The 22,408-nt window shown below is 40.9% G+C and overlaps 1 protein-coding gene across 1 annotated transcript in view; it reads right to left on the reverse strand.

Moving 5' to 3' along the window:
• The window catches only part of LOC309573943 (cytosolic phospholipase A2 epsilon-like), a gene marked incomplete at its 3' end in the record, with an annotated part of 31,647 nt that overhangs the window by 1,563 nt on the left and 7,676 nt on the right, over positions 1 to 22,408 (reverse strand). Inside the window, exons 4-20 of the mRNA XM_082283210.1 lie at positions 16,406 to 16,542; positions 15,467 to 15,595; positions 14,762 to 14,802; positions 14,146 to 14,188; positions 13,666 to 13,729; positions 12,554 to 12,723; positions 12,337 to 12,429; positions 11,555 to 11,592; positions 10,247 to 10,382; positions 8,661 to 8,797; positions 8,133 to 8,358; positions 6,457 to 6,571; positions 5,900 to 6,037; positions 4,877 to 4,984; positions 3,625 to 3,813; positions 2,558 to 2,724; positions 1,640 to 1,826 (exon numbers count right to left, since the gene is read on the reverse strand). Of these exons, the coding sequence (XP_082139336.1) occupies positions 1,640 to 1,826; positions 2,558 to 2,724; positions 3,625 to 3,813; positions 4,877 to 4,984; positions 5,900 to 6,037; positions 6,457 to 6,571; positions 8,133 to 8,358; positions 8,661 to 8,797; positions 10,247 to 10,382; positions 11,555 to 11,592; positions 12,337 to 12,429; positions 12,554 to 12,723; positions 13,666 to 13,729; positions 14,146 to 14,188; positions 14,762 to 14,802; positions 15,467 to 15,595; positions 16,406 to 16,542 (2,118 nt within the window). The remainder of the gene's footprint in view (positions 1 to 1,639; positions 1,827 to 2,557; positions 2,725 to 3,624; positions 3,814 to 4,876; positions 4,985 to 5,899; positions 6,038 to 6,456; positions 6,572 to 8,132; positions 8,359 to 8,660; positions 8,798 to 10,246; positions 10,383 to 11,554; positions 11,593 to 12,336; positions 12,430 to 12,553; positions 12,724 to 13,665; positions 13,730 to 14,145; positions 14,189 to 14,761; positions 14,803 to 15,466; positions 15,596 to 16,405; positions 16,543 to 22,408) is intronic.

Consider the following 22,408-nt stretch of genomic DNA (forward strand, 5'->3'; position numbering starts at 1 on the left):
GGCATGGTACTGAAGCACTATAAATTAAGCTGATCTCTGTCTGTCACTAACAAAGGGCAGACATCCTTTTCCAGCCTCACAGGACCTTCTGCGGCATCCATCCTGCTGCTGTGGAGGCCAGGTCTCAGCTGTGAGGTGTCAGTTCTCCCAAAAAGCTGCATGGACAGAGCCCTTTCATGCCAGCTCAGCTGACACTTTGCCTGAGGGAGCATGACAAGGAGGACCCCTTCTTTCTCTTCCTCTTTAATCTCAGCATGCAGCTACCAGCTGAACCGGTTGGGCAACACAAGCTTGCCTCAAGTGTATGCAATATGCAGACAGCATGCAGGTCTTCAAATTAATTTTCTTCATAGCTAGCAACACCCCTTTTTAGACTCCCTGATAATATATGCTTACATTTAACATCTGCACATCATCTGATGTACACCTGATAGTAGATACACCTGATAGTAGGTAACTGACTTAGGCACATCATCCCTCGTTTCTGGAAATTATTGAGGGAAAGAAGGCAGGCAAACTCCCTCACAGAGCAGTACAAAAGAGCAGTGCAGTATAGAAGAGCAGTACAGAAGCTAATTCTCAGCTCTTCTTCTACTTCTACTTCTTTCTTCTTTTCTCCTTTCTTTAATTCTCTCTACAAAGTGCAACTGCAGAAAGTAACCTTTCAGTTATCTGATCAATGGTAAGGAGCTGGAGTAGAATGGTGTGTGTACCTCCATAAATACCCTTGGTCTATTTGAGTCCTGTTCAAAACCCCGGCTGTACACCTCAAACATGAAATGAGCTCAGTCAACAAAGCAAAAGTACCATATTATTTTTTACAACTTACTTAATACAAAAGGATAAGAATTGATACAATTGGGACAATAGTTTCTGCATTTGTTTTGGTTTTAAATTTAATGTACATGTACCAACCTAGAACTTCTGGCTTTCAAGTACATTGTGGGGCTTTGAAGTGAACTCACAATCTCAGTTAGGAATTTTAGCATCTGGAGAAGGAGTAACTGAGACTTTGGTGCCAACAGAGTAGTATGGCATGTGGGATATGGTACCAGAACTTAGAATTCACCTGTTTAGAAGTGACTGGCAATGTTGCTATTGAAACTCTTTAAATTTCAAAGTGAACAGACACTGTTGGAATGGCTCAGTGTTGTACTTTCATCACTTCGCTATGCCTCCATGTTACATTTCCATCACTTTGCTTCTGCATGCTTTTTTTTACAAGGTTATCTGCCTAACTGTAAGCCTGGAAATTATTTCAAACAATGAAATCCTTAGGCTCCTCAGAGCATTCTCTAACAGGAGCGGATGACAAGTGTGAGAGGAAATTACCGCTGCTAATTTCTGCTACTGCAGATAAACAGAATATTCTTTTCCTCAATTAACTACAGTCTGCTTATGAAAAGCCAAAAAAAAAAAATCTGAAGAGGAAAATATTTGCCAAAGGCTGATTCCAGATGCTTCTCTACTGTTTAGGAAAAGTCACATATTTTAAGTTTCTTTATCTGGTTCAGATCTAAGCAAAGAGGGTTCAAGTCTGTTATTACAGCATGATCTGAAGAGCAGTTATTATCCAGTAAAAAAAGAGAAAGAAAGTGGCTGCTGCCTCTGTTAATGTGATGGGTAACCATAAACTTACCAGGTGCTTTGTATTCCCTGAAGGTGTCATTTACTAGAGGGAAAAATATCACAATAGGTGTTTCTGGGCTCTCTTTATCACCAACAATGTAGCATTCCTTCAGATGTGGAGTTTCCTGATCATCTGGCACCTTTGTAGGGAAAGGAATTCCCTGTTTTGCAAAGTATTTAGAGGCATCTTTCAGGGGCTGGTTGCCACAAGAGGAAAACAAAACAAAAGAAAACATCAGAACATATGGGAAGAACTTTGAATTTGACCAAAACCTAATTTCACTGGGAATATTTGTGGGGTAAGTGACAGGTTCTGACAGATTATGGTACACACCCAATTTAGGTGTAGGTTGTTTATGGAGTCAAGACTTGGAAGGCCAGAGTTAAGTGAGATGGATCTGAGTATATGTGCCTGTCTTCGAAAATCTACATGCCACATTTGGCTATGAAAAAGTTGCCTTAGACAACTTTTTATTCCTAAGGAATTTAACATTCCTAAACACAAACTGTTGTTGCATTTATTTGCATATCTGGTCTTCTGGGTTTGCATCAAACCCTTCTATTGTTGCAGTTATATTGTCCTGAAGGTACATTTTTCCTTGCATAGGAATATGTATGATTGCATTGAGAAATATTAGACAGTGTTTAAAGACAATTAGCTTCATTCATCCCACATCTGACTGCCTTCAAATCAGCTAAAATGACTTATATGTAAAAATGAGCAGATAGAGTTTACTAACTTATTATTTCCTGATAACATTTGCAGTGTTCCATAAAGATATGTGACCCCCAGTTAACAGTAGACTGTTAACTTATTAACACTTCCCAGATATTTGGAAAAAACAAAAGTTTCTGTGAGTAGAGGATCAGCCATTCTGGCAACTCAGTGATGAAACAGAGAAATCAATAAAGAATGTGCAAGACTCACCCCTGTCTGTGAACCTGAGCTGTAGTTGAAATGCAAAATGACATCCACCTTCCTTTCTGGCCTCATAAGGGGTGGGTAACTGGTAGCAAAGGCAAATGCAGTATCAATCAGGATGAGGTAGTCTGTTGCTGTTGTCAGGTGGTTGGGCTGGGAGTCCAGCTCACAGTCTAGGAAAGAAGCACATTTTTTCAGAGGAGGTGCCCAACGCAAGGGAAGTGCTGAGGAAAGTCTATTGTTAACAAAAAGAGACTTCAACTTCTCTTGGGTCCTAGACCTACCTACATAGCTGATGGCTGCAGTTCAGTCATTTCTCAGTTCCTCATCTGCCTTCCCCTTTTCATCTTTACTCTGCAATTTCTTTGGCTTTCCTCTGACTAAAAGCAATTAACTTGGGGCTCAGGAGAATAGACTTAATTCATCTTGTGTGTGACTCTTATCATGCTGGAGTGGTTTTTTTTGTTTCCTTTTTTTTTTCTTTTCTTTTTTTTTTTTGGTTGTTGTTAATATGAAACAAATTAAATGGCACCTCTCTCTGTCAACACACTAAAGACTAAATATGTTGTGTGCTTTGCTCACTATGAGAGTGGCCCCACAGCTACAATCGTATGTGTAACATCTGGTGCCAGACTGAACAAAAAAATTCCCTACCTGGATAACAGGGAATAGTGTTACAAAGGTTGTACCTTACTTAGAAGTAAAATGTAACAGGAACCAAAGCTCCCTCCCACATCCCCTGAGTATTGGCCGAGCAAGAGATAGTGTATGATAGCACCAGTGCCCTGCTGCAGGCATGCAGGCTGGCTGGCTGGCACAGCAGCAGATGTGCTGGGTGACTAACTGGGATTTTTCTCATCTACCAGTTGTGAGACTTCATGAATTGTTTTTAAAAACTTGTTTTGAAGCCTCCCCTGCTACTTAATTTTAGCTTTCAGTGACAAACAGCTTCAAATACTATCAGAACATCGGAATGAAACAAAAAGAGCAGTTAGCTTGATAACTTTTTAAGGATTTTTTTTTTCACAAGGACGGTTTAAACTGTAACTTGAAGCAGGGTGCTGTTACCATACCTTTCCACTTGGAAAACTCGCTCTCTAGGTAGTTGTTGTTTATCTGGAAGCCCTTCAGGAAATTATGGATTTCTGAGGCTGCTGGACGTAACATTGCAACATCTCGGAAAATTTCTGAAAAGCTGTCAGTAGGACAAACCACTCGAGTATCCAGCTCATTTGGTCTCCTTGGGAATAGGGCTCCATCATCTGCAGAAGAAAGAAAAGCAGTTTATGTATGTGGTTTGTTTCATTGTTGAAGTCAATCTGTGCAGTCATCCTTTGGTTTAATATGTTTGGAAAACTTGGACTTCTTTCTCTTTTTACTTTCAAGATTTTCACAAATCTCAACTTTTTTTTTCGGCTAAGCTTTGAAAAATCCCTTTCTTTTTCTCACTTCACAGTGATAAAGGCTTTGTTTGTACTGCAAAAGAGTTCACCTCACCTACTAGAAATTTCTTTGCTTTGCAATGATTTTATCCATTAAATATCTTGCACTTAACTGTCTTCCTTTGCTAGTCCATGCCACACTTTCTCTCTCAGACACATGAAAAGCCACACAATAACAATCTCTCAGCCACACAAACATAATTAATGTTCCTTACTAGAAAATATAGACTCCTTGTTTTAACAACCAGAAATTACTTCCTTACAAGTGCTAGAAGATAAAACAAATAAGCCTTTTCAAAATACTTCTCTTCTTTGCCATCTTTTCTCTTTGTAATGTGTTTGTCTTGTGTATTTGTCCTTCAAATCTGACCCTGCAGATCTTTCCTAATTTTCTATTATGTTTTGCAAATCTCATCCTCATGACTAGTTTGGAATGACTTCCAACAGTACTGAAGTTTGCGTCAATGCTTTGTAGACTTCAGAGATGCAAAGATGTTGTTTGCTCTTGTTTCCCTGATGCTTCAACTTCTGAGAGAGGATCTGGAAGACTGTGGAATGCTACATGAGCATCTTCCACTTATGGGGATATTTTTCTCTAGTTTTACCCTTGTGCTCAGAAAACATCTCATAAGAGGGCCATTGTCTCTTTTATTTTTCTGCGATGGATCCTGTGGGTTCTTTTCACATACAACTGAAATAATTGCCATATGTAATACATGGCATGAATTTCCTTCTGGTTTATATGTGGATAATGGAAATCCCTGAAGAGAACATTCCAAAAGGGCTTTGTAAAATTCAGTAAGAGAATAGCAGCACAGAGAAAAAGAATAAAAAAAGAAAAGAGAAAATAAAACAAAATAATCAAATAATAAGAATAACCCACCTATGTCAGTAATTTTGTCTCGGGTCCATTTGTGCCAGAAGTCTTCCGAATTAACAGATATATACCAAGCATCCATGAGATTCAAGGAAAATACACTGCTCCAGACCCCTGTGGCATAGGATATATGTGACATATTTGAAAATAAATGGGGTGCAAAGGAATTTGCTGTAAACCTAAATTTGCAATACATTTGCTGTCAAATAACTGTGTCACTGGACACTTCAGGGAACAGAGACAGAAATGTCCCTGCATCACTCTAGAGAAGGTAGGAAGAAAGTGCCAAGGTGTAGAAAGGGGCTGGTGACCTGACAGCACTTCTGATTATGGAAGGGAAGACCTGGGTCCCTATCTGAAATTGCAGCCAGGGACAGAGAGATTCTGAGTTGCTTCCTTATGCCTCACCCTGAGCTGTAGTGAAATCTCCACACAAGCAAAAAGTTTCAACTTCTCAAAAAAACCCCTGAAACTTCCTTTTTCCTTTATGCAGTTGGTGGAAGTAGAAAGAACAATGAGGCAAGAGATTGCTTTTGCAAAGTGAAGAAAGATTTCCTTACTGCTTTCACTTTTTTTATGCAAGACAGAAAAAAAGATAAACATTCCGACTTATTTGCACTCTGAAATGGAAATGTTATCTTAAGAATTAATCAGGGCAAGATGTGGCAGGAACTTTGTAGATAAAAAGGTGTATTTTAGAGACTCAGGCTGCAAAAGAAACTGATGATTTAACTCAGCAGCAATGATACACAACTTTTGTTGCTGACAAAGATATATAAGTACTGTGAAGGTCTCATGTCAGTAAGCATAACCATAGATGAAATCAATAAATCTGATAAGATGAATAAGATCACAGAGAAAATAAAAAATCCTGCAGATAGTGACCTGTTACCAGTCCTAGTATTTTACCAAATACTGCTCCAGGCAGATAAAAAACACACTAACTGTTTAATTTCAGAAGAAGGCTTTGTGCAGGAGCAGATTAGATTATATTATATTATATTACATTTTCCCAGAACAACAAATCACCTTCCAAAAAGCAGATTCTGGATTCTGGGATTTTCTTCATCAGGCGACCCATGAAGAACTCGCTGCCAAAATCTTCTGCACGAATGAAGGCTCCATATTTTGGAAATCCTACCTCATAAGGGGTGAATTCCACCCATTCTAAAAGAAAAGGCATAAGACAGACTGATTACAGCAGCAGAGGAACAATTATTTGAATAAAACACGATATTGGCCAGGTTAAGGTAGACTGGTTTCTAATTAACACACTTTGCAAGCAGGCATTTATTTACAGTACATTTCGCAGTGGTGAATATGCAGAACAAATTGTCCTCTTAAATCTATATGTCTCTGTAAACTTTCTGACACTTTCTATAGAAGTGCATAATGTCTTCCATTGTCCTGCTTTAGATCCTGAATACTGAATTACACTAATGTCTTCAAAATACTAACTATTAAATTTCTCCTTTGAGGTGGATTAGCCTTTCAGAGTATTTGTCCATTGAATTGATATCCTTATCTAATCCTAAATTGACTCCAATTGGGATTAAATGTTAAATACACTTCTGGAATATTGTTACCTCTAAAATCCTGGTCGCTGATTTTATCCTTCACATTGAGAGAGAGGTAGATGGGCAGGGGGTTTTGACCCTGATTTAGTGCCTGCTGCTGATCTGTGAGCTTATGGCAGTCCTCCTGTTTTGAAGAATGACAGTAGCTGAGGACAATTGGATGACACAAAGAGACTCCCACTTCATCTAAACCTGGGTTCTGACAACACAGTGCACACATGACTCCAACTAGGATGCTCCCCACACATTTAGTTCTGAAAGGTGCTGCCACATCCCTATCCCTGCCCCTCCCCTGCCCCAACCCTTCAGTACACAAATAATCCTAAATTCATGTTGAAAGAATATGGTAAGGAGAAAATGCTGTTATCCACAATTTTTATTTCAGAAAAAATGTCTGGAAATGTTTGAAAAGCACTCTTGACAGGAAATATTTCATTATAAAAGTGTAAACCCATCCCTAACTTCCCAGAGAAATGCCTTTTCATCAGACCTGTGACAGAGACAAGGCTCATGAAAAGTTAAGGTTCAGCGAGCCTTGGCCCTTCTGCTGCAGAGCTCAGGCAGGGTGGAAAGGGTAGGATGGTTTGGGAGCAGAACCAAGGTTTGTGTGATCCTACAAGCAGAGCTGCAGGTACTCCCGCTCACCAGAGCGGCCTGTGGAAGGATGGCTGTGCCACCAGTGCCACCAGGCTTCCCTTGGGCTGTTGTTGGTCACGGGACAGGGCTGTGGGGACACTTGCAGCTCCCTCCTGAACAGAGTCCCAGGGAGTCTCTACCACTGTGCTGTGACCAGGAAGTAGAAATGTGGATGTGTGTGGGGTTATTCATATTACAGGGTGAATGTTTTCTCATTCCAAAGTATAAATGGCCTAGTGGGAAAGAAATATTCATGAAGATTAAAATAGAGCCTGAATTCTGTGTGAATTCACGGAATCACAGAATGGTTGGGGTTGGAAGGGCCCATAAAAATCATTTAGTTCCAATCCCACTGCTATAGGCAGGGACACCTTCCACAAGACCAGGTTGCTCTCCATCCAACCTGGTCTTAAACACCTGCAGGGATAGGGAGTCCTCAACTGCTCTGGGAACATGTTCCAGTGCCTCACTATCCTTATAGTGAAGAATTCTTCCCAATACCTAAATCTAAGGCTCCCCTCCTTCAGCTTAAGGCCATTTCCCCCTTGTCTTATCACCACATGCCCTTGTGAATAGTCCCTCTCCAACCTTCTTGTAAGCCTCTTTTAGATTCTGTGAGGAATAAATTAAAAGTTGTTCATACTGTAAGTTTCCTATTACTTATTTTCATTCCCATCCTTTCTGTACCAGATGTGATGTTAAGATCTGTATAATACAGCCGACAAACATAATGAATGGTACTGCCAAGGCACATGCTTTAGGCATCTATAAGAAAAACAAACAAACAAACAAACAAACAAGCAAAAACCCTCTTTTGTCTAGGGGTGGCCAAACATTGGCATGTGTCACCCAGAGAATTTGTGGAGTCTTCAGCTGTGGAGATATTCAAAGCCCATAGTTCAGGGTAGCTGGCCGTTCCTGATCTTGCTTGGACAAGATGAACTCCAGAGGTCCCTTCCAATCTCAACTATTTTTTGGATTTAATGTCTTTCCTCACTGCTGTATTCACTACATATTCAAATCTGAAGAGAAAGGTGCTGTTATTGTACCTTTTCATGTAACATGTTTTCAATGATGAGTCCCCAGAGATCTGTGAAACACAGCTGATGTCCTTCCTGTTTCCTCTGGCACAACTCTTTCAAATAGTATTTCAGACGATCAGGGGCAAAACAAGTAACAAACTTATTTTTAAGTACATGCTTTCGGACATCATTGAGTGTTTCCTTGAGATCCTTTTGGGACCAGTCAGGATCTTCATACAAGTTTGACATGGTCCTAAAAAAAAACACACAAAAAAACCATAAGGAAAAGTGTGAGTTCTGAAGCAGAGCTTTGGGAAGTTATGAAGGTTTGTGTATTATGTCTTCATTTACATGAAAAAACACCATGTGTTTGGTACTATCCACATATTTAATTAATTCCAAATGTGGGGAAAATACCCACTAAAAGAAACAACAACAACAACAAAACACAGCAGAAAAAGAAAAAGCCTTTTCTTGATAGTTAAGATCATACAACTCAAGATCACTTCCTGATGTCATCTATGGAAAATTCCTGTGTGCTTATCTTGGTCTTACCATGTTGTTCCAGACAAACCAGTGATATATGAGACACAGTCCAAGACATTCATTTCCTGCACACTGAGGAGGTGAGCGTACATGGCTGTCAGAGCTCTGGTTCCACCACCCGTTGTCATGATTGCTACCACAGGTACCTGTTGAATCCCAAAATACATGCATTTAGTGACATGGTCTGAGAAGGCACAGAGACAGCACCGATAAAGTAGTAAAAAAATGCCACCGGTTCAATGTGAAGAAAAACATGAATTAATAATGGGGCATGTAAGGAGTAAGAAATACTTCATATTTACCTCTGTCAAGCAACTCCGCATTAGAACATGAAATCCATTATCACATTTTCAGTGCTCTATTTCAAAACCATTAACAAAAAGTTGCAAAAATATTAGAGGAAATTGCACCTTCTTTCATCTGAATCAGATTATTATCAGATACAATAGACCAGAAAATATCAGTGCTGTCTCAAGGTTTCCATGCAAGCAGTGATAACCTCCTTTATCCTGAACTTTGCTGAAACTATTGTACAGTTAATCCACAGGCCATACTAGAAACGTCATGACTGATGGATTTAAGAGCACAGGCCAGTTCAGAATCCCTGAAACCAGAGGCTGGTGACACCATTCCCTTTTACAGTTGCTGGAGGAAAAGAGAAACCATGCTCACTCCACCTACCACATATGTATATACAGTACTAGGTATGCAAGAGAGCTGCAATTATTTGCTTCTGTGATCATATAGAAATATAGGGATGGAAGTCTTAGAAAAAGAATTATTTCATAAATATGAATTGGCTCCTTTAACAGTAAACACAGGTACACTGGAATGAAGGAATGTCAGGTACAAATCATCAGGAGAATCTAGAGAGATTGTACTGCAGGGAAGTATGGGTGGCTATATACCTGAGGGGAAGGGAACAACCCATGGCTTAGTGCTGGCATTTAAAGGCAAGGTCTTCTGTTTGAAAGGTCCAGCTGTGCAAAAAAAGCTGAACTCAGTTTAGGTCAAAACAAGCAAAATTTATCCTGTTTGCATTTGAGTTTAGGCTTCACACCGCAGTCATGGGTGCCTAATTAAAAAAAAACCAAAAAGCCAACACCTGATTTTCCCCTGCCCTTAAACCTCTGTTATCACACCTGTTTGCTGAGCAAGAACATGCTACAGCAGACAAAGTCAGACTGGAAGTGTGCTGTGCTCACACAACGGGAACCTAAGGGGTGGCACAAAGGATAAACAAAATAAAGTCCAGTTTTAGCCACGAGGCAATGAAGCGCTGAATCCACTGGGTAGATCTGGCGTAAAAGAAACTTTGGCTTTGGTTCTGAGAGCACCTAGCCTCTCTCTACATTATGGTGCAAGCTACTACTGAACACAAGGCTAGATTCTTTAGCTTCAGAGCTACAGGGTTTTTATTAATGTTTCTGATGAATACTCATTTCTTCCCTAGAATAGAGAAGTCAGCCACAGAGAAAAGAACTCAGCTATAGTTTGTACATGAAACTACAAGGTTTCCAGGAAAATGTGACCACCAATGCTATATTTGGACACTCATCTGTGCAGAAAGCAGAGAATAATTATGTCTCAGAGACCTCATCATCCTGCAAGTCCTCTTCCAGGTGGAGAATGTCCTTCAAAGCGGCTGCAACTACCTTCTTCCTCTTGCGAATGAAATCCCGTTCCTGGACACACAGATCAAACCCCAGGCGTACATCTAGGTCATCCTGGCTGGAACACGGATCAGGTATCATACATCACATCTGTAGTCTAAGCCAGCATTTTAATTGCTTTACCTCATAAATAGACATGCCTTCACTACCAGGTCTATATAAAGCAAAGCAGGAAGATATTAAATGTTCTGGTTTGTTCTTGGAGAAAAACAGTCCGTCTGCCTTTGAACTGAAAGGAATTTTTTTTTTTTTTCTCCCTGTCAAAGATGCCTGGAATTAAATATAGCTGCAAATAACAGTAGTTTCTTTTCAGACATAAATCCAGACGCCTGCAGAGGGCAGTGTTTTAAAGGTGGCTTTCAAAAGTTCTGCAAACTTCCACTGATAACCCGCGAAATGTTCTACTGAAGTTGTAGATTTACATGATCAGATGTTCTTTTGATGTTTATAAGCACTACATATGGGGTTTGAAAGCTGCTATGAAAATCTTGCATAGCCGTTCTAAGGAAGAAGTTTTTAAATGACAGCTGTAAACTGCATGTATGTTTCATAGCATATTTACTGAAAATAAACAGCATGATAGAAGATACACCTGCTTTTCTGGAAGCTCTCTCTTGTTACAATATGGTACATAATGTAACATATTCACCTTATAAATTTTACTAAGGCCTGAATGATATTCCAAAACACACAGTGTGTTTCCTTGGTCTAGAAATGGTCAATCACTTCATTGAATTTATTTGCATTTATCTCTTTGAGCAGACATTAAAACAATCAGAGCAGGTACTTTTTTTTTTTTTTTTGGCATCCTAAAGTATCCAGATATTCTGATTCTGATCTTTTAGTGAAAGAAAACAGTTAAAGAGACCTTTTGGGAAACAGAAAGGGTTTTTTCAATTAGTTCTGAAATGTTGCTTTTATTGAAAATCTGCATTTTTCAGCAAAATGTAGAGGTATCAGAGTATGTACAGTGGCCCTTACCATGTAATATTGATTGCAGCACAATATGAATAGAAATTTGGTGTGTTCTTCATAATTTCTTAACTTCCTGTCCCATTACAAAAACTTGGTTGCTGAAAATCTTCACATTATGTACTGAATGCATTTTATTTTGTAGTCTGAAATGAGGATGGACCAGCATTCAGGACAAAGGCAGTAACAAAGGGATTGGAACTTGTCTGACAACTATCTAAATACAAAGAAGCAAGGGGAAAACCAGAGATGTCTTACCATTTTTTCACCTTAAGGAGTAAATCAAATTTTCTGTGCTGAAAATCGAAAAGGTAAAATGATGAATATTAATATTTTTTTCAGAACAGTCCCTTTCCCCCACTCAGATATCGATCTTTTGAGTCATCATTACACCTACAAAACTCCAAATCTCAAAAAACTGAGATCCCTTCTCAGTATTTCAACAGTACCCAGAGATATGCACTGATTTAATAGATTAAGACTTTAGTACTATCATCTGTAGTCCACATCTTCTCTCTCATAAAACTCAGGTGTAGCTTGCCTGCTACTGATTAGCTACACAAATAAATACCAGAAGAGCTGCAGTGCTACAGCTCAGCTCTCTGGCAGGATCCACTACTGAAGATAGGTGTTGAAACCAGAGCCTCTCACGTAACAATGTTAGATACAAGGGGAAGCCAGAGAGACAGAGCATCCCATCCGTGTGGCTCAGGTTTGCCTCCCGTGGCAGTGGCCCAGGCTGCACCCTCACCTTTCTGTCCCAGTGGCACCCAGTCACTTCCACCTTGGTTAAGTGCATGCACAGCAGAAGGATAATGAGCAACAGTTTAGACATTTTTCTTCTTCTCCCTTCTCCCTTGGATTTCCCATTTTATTTTGCTCCAAATAATTCACTTCACTATGCATTGCCCTAGATTAGAGGGAGGTTAGAAAACAGCTGTCTCTGTATAAAGAGAAGTGGCCCTTGGTTTCTGCTTCTTGCAAATCAGAAGAATTTCAAAAAGCTTGCAAAGGATTCCCCATGGCCAGCAGGCACTCACCTCATCAACTACTTCCTGCTCGGAGGGGAGTGACTTCAGAGGGATTGTCAGAGGGACACTTCTCCTCCTTGCTCCACATGACATGCAAGAACACTGAAAGGGAGCATGGAGTGCTTTTTGGTTAAAACAGAAATGTTCTCCTCTTGCTGCCTACTCACACGTAAATGTCAGGTCATAGGACTGTCTGTGTTGTCTACCATGTTCTAGGGTAACGTACAAAGGCGGAAAGCTTCCTCTTCCTTCTGAGTGCAACATCCAGGGAGGGTTGCTTGTATCTGGCATAGTGGAAGAAAGTGGGATCTGGGATAGGGGAGCGGGAGTCACAGCCCACTGAAACTGTCTGGGTTTCTTCAAAGGATCCTCTCACTGTAAATGTTAGCTCATTCTCTAGAACAATGAGATAAAATGCATACACAAAGTTACTTATAATTGTAAAAAAAAGAGAGAGAGAAAAAAAAGAAGCAAAAGGTAGCTTTGAGCAAATTCCTTCTCCTCTTCATTTGTACTTGGAAAGCTATCTTCTAAAAGTAATCCAAATCACAAACATTTCAGGTGACTGTATTATTACAATGTGCTGAGCAAGAAGTCAGATGGGAATGTGACATGAATGGCACGGAATTTTAGACTGCTGCTTTTCTGTTGCAGTTGCATCATGACACAGTGAATACATTCAGGTCCTTTGCATGGTAAATCATCCTCATCCCAGGACAAATAATGAGCTGAAGAAGTTCTCAGTCCCCTAAAATAAGATCTGACTCTGCAGCAGATGACCCTATTAATATAAACAGCTTAGCTAATCCTGCCAGAGTGTGTTACGCATGCTCTGAGATTGCCTACCAGATCCAGCCCCTCAGGGGATGTGGGCAGAGGAACTTCTAGATTCTGGATCTTGACCAGGGTCAGGCAGGAGCCAGCTGCTGAGTGGCTAACCCCTGCAAAAAATGAGGTGTTTCTGTGCATATGCATAAGTTGAAGTGACAGAGATCCTGAGCAAAGTTAACGTCATGGACGATAACGCCTGAGGAATTAAGCTTCTTCAGGGTTTAGCAGTACTGCAGCAGAGGTTTGCAGAATCTCAGCTTGTGTTTTAGATACCTTCTGTATAAGCATCTGATTCTAGTAATTTCTAGTCTGGCACAAGACTCTCCATGAAGTCAGAACCCTGAATCTATACCTGCTGCAGGACTGGTGGCATTCCCTACTGCAAATTTTTTACAAATTACTTTAAATGTGATCAGTTAAAGCCTTGGTACTTTGATGATGCAATGTCCAGGCCTTGTTAGGGATGGTAAAATCACTAACATTAATTTTAAGACTTTATAATCTTACCTGAAAAACGCTTCTTTTGCATCCTGCCGTCTAAGTGAACTTCCAAACAGGCTTCTTCACGACACTACAGTAGGTGTGATGAGGACAGAGAATTAGATAACTCATCCCACTATCTCACCACCAGTGGTGACAGATGTTAGAAGAGTCATTGTACAAAAGGTCATTGCTTAAATGTGGGGGGCAGCTTTGTTGGACACTTTTGCCAGACACAGTGAAAGTGAGAATTAATTTATTGTCACATGGGAAGATGGTGCTATGCTAAACACATTGTAATTTTCAATGGATGCAGACAAAACGAGGGAAAATTATAATAGTCAGAAGGCTCCTCTAAGATCATGCTGGCCTCCTTAAAGATAAAGCTCCTAAGAGAAAGTATCACTAAAGAATAAAGATTTGCATTGTTTCCCTCACTGACATTATAGTCAGCTATGGTAAGGAATGATGTGGGAAAGAACACAAAAGAACAAAACATTATTTTACCACTATTGCCCCATTTGTGATGATGGTTTCAGGAGGACCCTGGCTGGAAAACAAGAACAAAAAATATGTATTTTATAAACAGTATGTTCTGGATACCGGTCCTGAAGAGGACATATTATTCTCTCGACATTTTTATTACTATTATTTTCTTTGCTCCTTCTTATTGTTTCTGTAAGTATGCTCCCTTGATACTAGATACCCCATAATGACCCAGCAGAAATTATTAAACTGCCATAAGGCACCTGGAAAGTCATTGCAACAGCCTTAGTAGCACAGGCATGGTGCAACACAAGTTGGGTAGCAATATTCTCCTCAGCCATGACTTTCCCAGAGAACACTGTCCAGTAAATCTGTAGACTTACTGCAGTGGGATTTGCCAGCCAACTCTGAACTATGTAAGACAAAAATCTTAAGAGAAAGTCACAGAATTAAAAATTCTCAACTGCTCTCCACATCATGGCATTTTTTCCTTTCATACAATGATTTTTTAATGTACATATTAAGTTTGGAAAAACTTGTTTCTGGCCATTGAGGCAATACTGCATCTACAAAAGGTTTCCCTGCACTAATGCATAACTCCAAGCCACTACTCCAATAATAATGGGGTTTTACTCACATGCTCTCCAATACAAACTCAACTTCCAGCTCCTCCTTCCCCTGAAAATAAAACAAAACTCTGTCTCAATTAGCGTGTGCAGAGGTTTTCAAAGCGATCTTGATTTTTGTAAGCACAGTGTCCTTTACATTTAGCAAGCAAAAATATTCTGGTTTGTGCTTGCTATTATCAGCATTAAATGACAGAGGCAGCTGTTTCTTCTCCAAGGAAAAGTTCTCAATTTTACTCGCAGAACAAAAGGTGTTTGGTGCTTATAAATCTCCCTAACAAACCTTTCTCCCTAACTAACGCACCTTCTTCTCTGCCAGCTGAACATGATATGTTAAGGTTTAGTGTTAAGAAAAATATTGTGGAAACAGGCTATTTCCCTGTGCTTGCATTGTTTTGGTTTTTATAGTCTTTGTGAGGATTAGATAAACTATCATTTTCTATCAGATTATTAAAAGTGCAAAGCTTCCCTAAAATTGCATCTACTCTGGGGCTTGGGAACTTGGCCATGATCTGTGCCAGAGGAAACCAACAAGAATTTGAGAAGGCCATCTATTTTGTCACTGAAGTGCAGTTTCCAGGATATTAATACATTTTGCTACATTTTTACCACCAAGCTGGTCCTAGTGGTAAAAACCAGAAGAGACAGTACACCTCCTTAAACAGATGGGAGAGAATGGACACCAAGCTGCACTAAATGTCTGACCGAGCTCTTACCTCTGGGTTTAGTGGGAATGATGTAAAAACTCTTTCCCCAAGGGGGATTTTAGCTACATCAAAAAGCACAATTGCACGGTCATCATCACGAATGATGTCATCGTCAGAAACAGTAATTTCCAGAACATTCTGGGAAAAGAAATGAAAATTATCCAATTCACTAGCATGTATAACATACAAGAAGTATGACATTCTGCAGCTCTTCCAGGCTTAGTGTCTGCTTTACAGAGAGGAAGTAGAAAAGTATTGATGAAAAAGTGTCAGAAGGAAGAGTAAGAAAGAGAGTATAAAGAACCAGCTCTTAGTCTCATCAATTAAAGCTGAACTGAGATCTCTTTTGGGTCAGCTGTTATGCTTTTAGGTAGCTCTCATAAAAAATGCAGTCTTCTAGGGAGGAATATGGATTGCCAAAAGTCCTATATTGTTTCATATCAGCACAGGCAATAGAGAACACTTCATATCAATCATCACCTTTCTAGGTCCTTGGACATTCTGCTTTCAGCCACCTGTTCAGAGGTATTTGAGTGTAGTGCAGTTATCAGCAGCAAACTGAGTAAACATCTTAATCATACTAGAATTTAGCAGCTTCCTAGCATTATCTCCTGCCATTATTTCATGTCCTCTCAGAAGAAGATGTGTTTTTCTGTTATACTGTAATTTTGTATTTTCATTTCAGTTTCTCTGTGTTGTCACTGTCATGGGTCCCATCAGCCTAGCCCAAGGAGGTCAGACTCTCATTACCCATAAATAAATAATAAATATCTGTTAGGAGCAAACTGGATTCCAGCAAAGCCAGATTTTTTTTGCTTCAACTTGCATGGGGAATTTTAAGTAAACCCAGAAAAGCATGAGAAGACATTTCTAGTTTAGGGGTTTGGGGCTAAACTGAAAGACACTGTGTAGAGATGAGATAAGAAAGAGAGTTTTTGGTTTGTTTACCTTGACTTTTCTCTGTATCCGAAAATAGAAAGTTTCATTCCACACAGGATTTCTGCAGTTTTGGATGGTTTGGGTGTGGAATATCTCATCTGAAGCTGTTGGCAACCAGAGGCTCACATAGCAATCAGATTGGCTTACTGTAGAAACATAGGCACAAAATATCTGGCAGAGGAAGCACGATACAAGCAGTGGAGACATTGAAATGCTCTACAGCTTCAACGTGGGTGAGAGATGGCCAGTTTTTTCTGATAAACACTGGCCAAATCAGGAAGACAGAAATCACACAGCTGGATAAAATTAAGTTGTTCATCACGACACTATTTTTAATAAGCAGTGCATTCAAACGATTATGCATAATCTTATACATTAAAAGGAAAAATACAATCCTAGCTAGCAAATAGAACAGTGTGTATATTCAGGAGTCTTGTATTGCTCCATATCAACAAAATTTGGCAGGCAAAACCATGACAGAGGCAGCACAGCATGAGCTTCAGACCCTGAGAGGGATTGTACATAAATTGTCTCTGTAGCAATTTACCTTCGTGAGAAATATCAAAAGAATCAGATTTAAGTCTGATTCAGACAGTAAATGACTGACATACCTGGTTATTAACTTTTTTATGACAGAAAATTAATTATTCCAGTGACCTTGATCATTGTCTCCCTAGGCGGGGTAGGAAGGGAGAGGCCTACCAGCAGCACAATTGCTGCTTCAGGAGGTCAGTAGGAGCTGCAGCCTTTTCCTGGCTTTTACTGATGCCTGAAAGACCTGGAATCTAATTCCCTTCTTCACATCTCTTCTCAGGAAAAGTGAAGTGGCAGAAAGGAGTTGCATCTTGTGGATGAAGGGAGTGGAGTGAGGCTGCTGAGCTGTGATGTACTCATCCTGACAAATGGTGTCATTGCCTCTGAGCTACAGAGCCTGTACAATAGCCAAGAACTAAATGTGGCTTCAGGGCATCTGGACCATCCCTCCTCTCATTAATGCACGTACCACTGCCTACCTCAAGTGTTCCAGAAACATGAATCCAGCATCCCCAAAATTGCCAAAGTGGATAAGGTGGGATGTAATTCAGAAATCAACATTTCTGAACCGATTTAAGACATAATTTCTCTTCCTTTTAGTTTCTAGCTTTCATATGCTGCAGGAAGGACACATTTCCTTATTTTTGTTGTACCTGCAAAGGCATATCCTTTTCTTTTCCTTTCTTCTTCTTAAAGAAAATCAAAATGGTCTTGAAAACAAAAATGCTTTGCCCTTATTTTAAATTCCATTTTTTCCATCACACACTGTATAAAATAAAACTTGTGATATAACTGAGAAAGCTGGCACTGCTAAATCTCTGAGCCAAGCATGAATGGACAGGTGCAGCATTTATGAATGTCTTTTGTTACTGTTTTAGCTGGAATTTACGGATTTTCGGGAGTGTTTTCTTTGACAAGACATCTTAGTGAGGCTACTTTCTAAAATTACTTTTCAGTGTGTGTGTTGATTTCATAAACATTTATGCAAAAATCAGCTACTGACAATTCTTTGTCAAACTGATGAAGTACAGGATAGATAAATGGAAAGTGGGGTGGATTAAAAACTGGTCTAACTACCAGGATCAAGTGATTGTTATCAGCAGCACAAAGTACAGCTGGAGGCCACTCACTACTGGTGTACCCCAGGGGCTGATAGTGGGGCCAATGCTGTTTAACATCTGTATTAACAATGTGAGTGATGAGACAGAGCTCAGCTTCAGCAAGTTTGCAGATGGAGCAAAACTCGGGGGAGTGGTTGACACACCAGAAAGCTGTGCTGCCATTCAGAAGGACCTGGACAGGTGGGGAAACAGGGCCAACATGAGCCTCCTGAAGTTCACCAAGGGAAATGCAAAACCCTTCACATGAGGAGGTAACACCCCAGCACCAGGATGGGCTGAGGGCTGACCAGCTGGACAACAGCTCTGCAGAGAGGCACCTGTTCATGTTAGTGGACACCGAGTTGAACACAGGCCAGTGATGTGGCAAGCGAGGCCAACAGCCTCCTAGGCTGCATTGGGAGTGTTGCCAGCAGCTGGAAAGGTGGTCCTTCCTCTCTGCTCAGCACTGACAAGGCCACATCTCTGGGCTCCCCAGTACAAGAGAGGTAAGGATGTGCTGAAGGGAGCTGAACAAAAAAGTCCAGAAAGAAAATGGGGGAACGGAGCATCTGCTCTATGAGGAGAAGCTGAGAGAGCTGAGACTCTTCAGCCTGAAGCAGAGAAGGCTTAGAGGGTCTTATCAATTTGTGTAAATACCTGATCAGGGGAGAGGAAAAATAAAGAAGTCTGAGTCAAACCCTCCTCAGTGGTGCCCAGTGAAAGGTAAAAGGCAATGGACACAAACCAAAATGCAGGAAATCCCACTGACACATAAGCAAAAACTTCATTTTTACCATGACACTGTCAAACACTGTCACAGATTACCCAGAAAGGTTGTGAACCCTCTACTCTTGGAGATGTTCAAAACCTGACTGGGTATGGCTCTGAGCAACCTGCTGAAGCTACTCCTGTTTAGGGCAGGGGTCTGGACTACACAATCTCCAGAAGTGCCTTCACACCGCAGCCACTTTGTGTGACTCTGCTGTAACAAGGCCAGTGGTCACAGACAAATTACACAGCAGTGTCAGTAACTCCTGCTGCATGTAAATTTCACCTTGAAGATGGGGTGAGGTGATACCACTAGGACAAAATACATTCCCTTCCTGTGAAGGAAGGGGACTATGCCACATGTGGTTTTGCCACAATTCATCTACAGTCCCTACCAACCCGGAGAGGTTATTTTTTCCATAGGATTCCTGTGATTTTCTGTTTTCCTTTAAGTGTACAGAGAGTATCCCCATGCTGGGACTCTAACTGACCTTATATATTTCTGTAGAAGTGGCAGCTCACTTGAACCAAGGCTAAACTGTGAGGCAAACAATGAGACAAATAAAAATAGGATAGTTGAATGTCTGCTGAATACTATGATGACTACCCATACATGGGAGCCCTTGAAATGACTAGTCAGCTTACATTGCTCCCTCTTACCCCTGAAAACAGTGTACAAGAGAGCTACTGAAAATGTTCCAGTTAATTCATTGCTACCTGAGAGCTAATAAAAAAAAAAAAAAAAAAAAAAAAAAAAAAATCTACTTGCATTTTCTTCATTCTCTAGTTCTAATGCAGTTGCTGGGCTTTGTTAGCAGTTTCATGCCATGCCAGGCCCTTATTTCAGTGCTGCAACTTCCCTGATGACATAATGTCACCTCATGTGAACACTGAGACATCTGAACTCAGTCTCTTTGAAAATCAGCACTAAGTGACCCTGATGTCCTTTTCCAATTTGTAACTATTGATTTAATTTGTATGATGGTGAGACTGCTTCTCAACTTTGTCTTCAAGCTAAAGATGGGGTTAAAAATACAAGACCAAAAGAAGTAGTTCAGAACTTCAGCCGTGTGTGCTACTCTGTACAGTCCTGTAAGGTATACCTGAAATGAACCATAATGTGCTAAAATCACTCATCTGCATCACAGGTAAGGAGGAAATTTCACCACTGAAAACCAAAGCATATATGAAAAAGTAGTCTCATAAGAAAAATGAATGTAAACTACAAAATCCCACCTGTCCTGGTACTGCATTTCGTAACACCAAAACGAAGAAATAGTTTTCTTCTAGTGAAATATTCTCCACCTGCACAGACAGGTTCTCCTTGAATCCTAGTTTACTACAGTTCACCGCTCCCATTTCTCAATTGTTGGACATATTTGGGAACATTTTCCCTCACCAGCTTAGTACAATACAAACAGTATTAAGAATTTACCTCCTACTGCTGTTTATCTAAGAGATCATTTGAACTTGGCTCAGGTCTCTACCAGCATCCAGGTGCAACACCCATCTGTAAGCACAATATTACTCTCTGTGGCTTGCTATTTGTGCAAATAACAAAAGCTCATAGATCTACCATGCTTAATCAGTGATGTCCTTGACCAGGGATGAACGGAGTCCCCGTGTGAATGAGCCCTTCACCCAGTCCAGCCATTTACATCAAGTGGCAAAGTAGGATTTTCTCCCTGGAGCAGATTCAGCGGGTGCAGTACCTGCTGCTGTCCCAGCTCAGAGTTTCACATCCTGAGTCACCACTCGCTCCTGCGCCACTGTGCTCCCACCAGCACCACTTGCTTTCCTGGGACAGGACCATTAGTACCACTAGCACTAGCTGTACTCTCCCTAATTTGCTTGCACTTATTTTCTGTAGCAAAAATAACCCCTAATGTCTCTGGAGAACGACTCTGATTTGCAAAGACTCCAAGTGTACTGCTGCAGAACTGACTCATTTCTTCTGAAGGGATAATACAAAAGCTTTCAGAAAATTATTTTGTTAGGTCTTAGAGGACAAAGTCTCTGAGCTCCTCTTTTATAAATATAAGGTCTCTCTTCATCCAAAGGTGGAAAACCAAAGGAAGTTCTGAAAACAAAAGGAAGAGTCGAGGGAGAGGAGTGATTGTTCTGACAACCCAGCTAAGACTAATAGGTTTGTTTCCACAGCTGAGAAAGTTTCCACATGTGCCTCTTTTCTACAGTAGAAAATATACCTGATAAGTGCAGTCACATTTTAAATCAAGACTTTAACTTTCCTACCTCAGCTCTGACAGCTTTTTGATCTGGCAAAACAGATCTTCTCAGAGAAGTTACTATCTCCTAGAAAAAACAACACCTGTCAGCCTGAAGCTCACTCCAAGTAATTTCTCACTGGGACACAGAGCTCAAATTCACCTCTGCAGTCCAGGAAGAGCATTGCAAACACTCAGCACCAGGGAAGCCAAATATGCCAAGCCAGGCCTGACACCACCACTCTTCTCCTCATCTGTGTTAATGAGCCTGAACCTGCACTCCAGCAGCAAAGGTCAGCTCTTGGAATGTGGAATCAGCTGGTACCCATGTAGGCTGCCACAGTTTCAGAGAGCAGTGCTGTCACAGAGACCTCTTTACTCAGGTCTTCAGGATTATATGAGATCCACTGGAGTCCAGCAGAGTTTTGCTCTTTCACATGGCACTAAGTAGTGGTGGAGAGATGACATCACTGCAGGTCTGTCACCTGTGCTAAGGAGCTGAAAGAGGTTTGCTTCCACTTGTGTTGCCTCAGGGCAAATCCCCTCTCTTGGTGCCTGGGCTCCAGGCATGCCAGATGAGGCAGATCCCCTCACGGATCCTCTGTCTGCCCATGGAGCAGGGTAAGGTGTCAGCTTCAGCTGTGGGGTTTAGAGGCTGCCATAAACCAAGTAAGTGCTAATGCTGGTGAAAGTGGGCCAGGCTGGGAGCTTGGTGCAGCTCTGTGTAGCCACCCAGTAACTCACTTGTTTAAGGAGAGCAGCTGGAACGTGTTGGAGAGTCTGTGCCACCATGGCCCTCCTCTCCCATCACCCATCTCCTTTCCCATTCTTTTGGGAAACAGTCACTGGAAGGGGTGTCAGCAGCAAGAAAAGAAGCTAATACACCATTTTCCCTGCCATCTCATCCTGACCAGATATCTGTCCCACACATAGGGAGTTCTGTAAAAGAAGTGGCACCATTAATAAAGTTAGGAAAGACGAGCTTTTGTAAAAGCACTAGCAGCAACTTCCAGCTGAAAAGGAGCAAACAGACACACCAATGACCCAAAAAGTCATTCTTTTACCCAAGGCTGCATGCAGTCTTGGACTGAGGAGGGGAATATCACTGCAAAACAGGTGCCAGACTGCAAGAGACTCAAACTTTAATGGAATTTATTCCTTTCTAGTACCCCCACCACCTTCACAGCCAAACCGAATAGAGCATTGGAGCCTGGTGATGACACTCAGTGCCTGCAGGGCAGCAGGATGAGTGTGAGTGATCTTATCTGGGTGCCCTCTCCAGTGCCCACAGTGAAATCAGGGAGTGCCAGAAACATTTGAGTCTGACCCATGATTACTAATTGGCATAAAGGTTAGTTAGGAGCACAGTGGAAAATAATTAGCCC

The sequence above is a fragment of the Coloeus monedula genome (assembly GCF_965178545.1).
Source record: "Coloeus monedula genome assembly, chromosome: 6".
NCBI classification, from domain to species: Eukaryota; Metazoa; Chordata; class Aves; order Passeriformes; family Corvidae; genus Coloeus; species Coloeus monedula.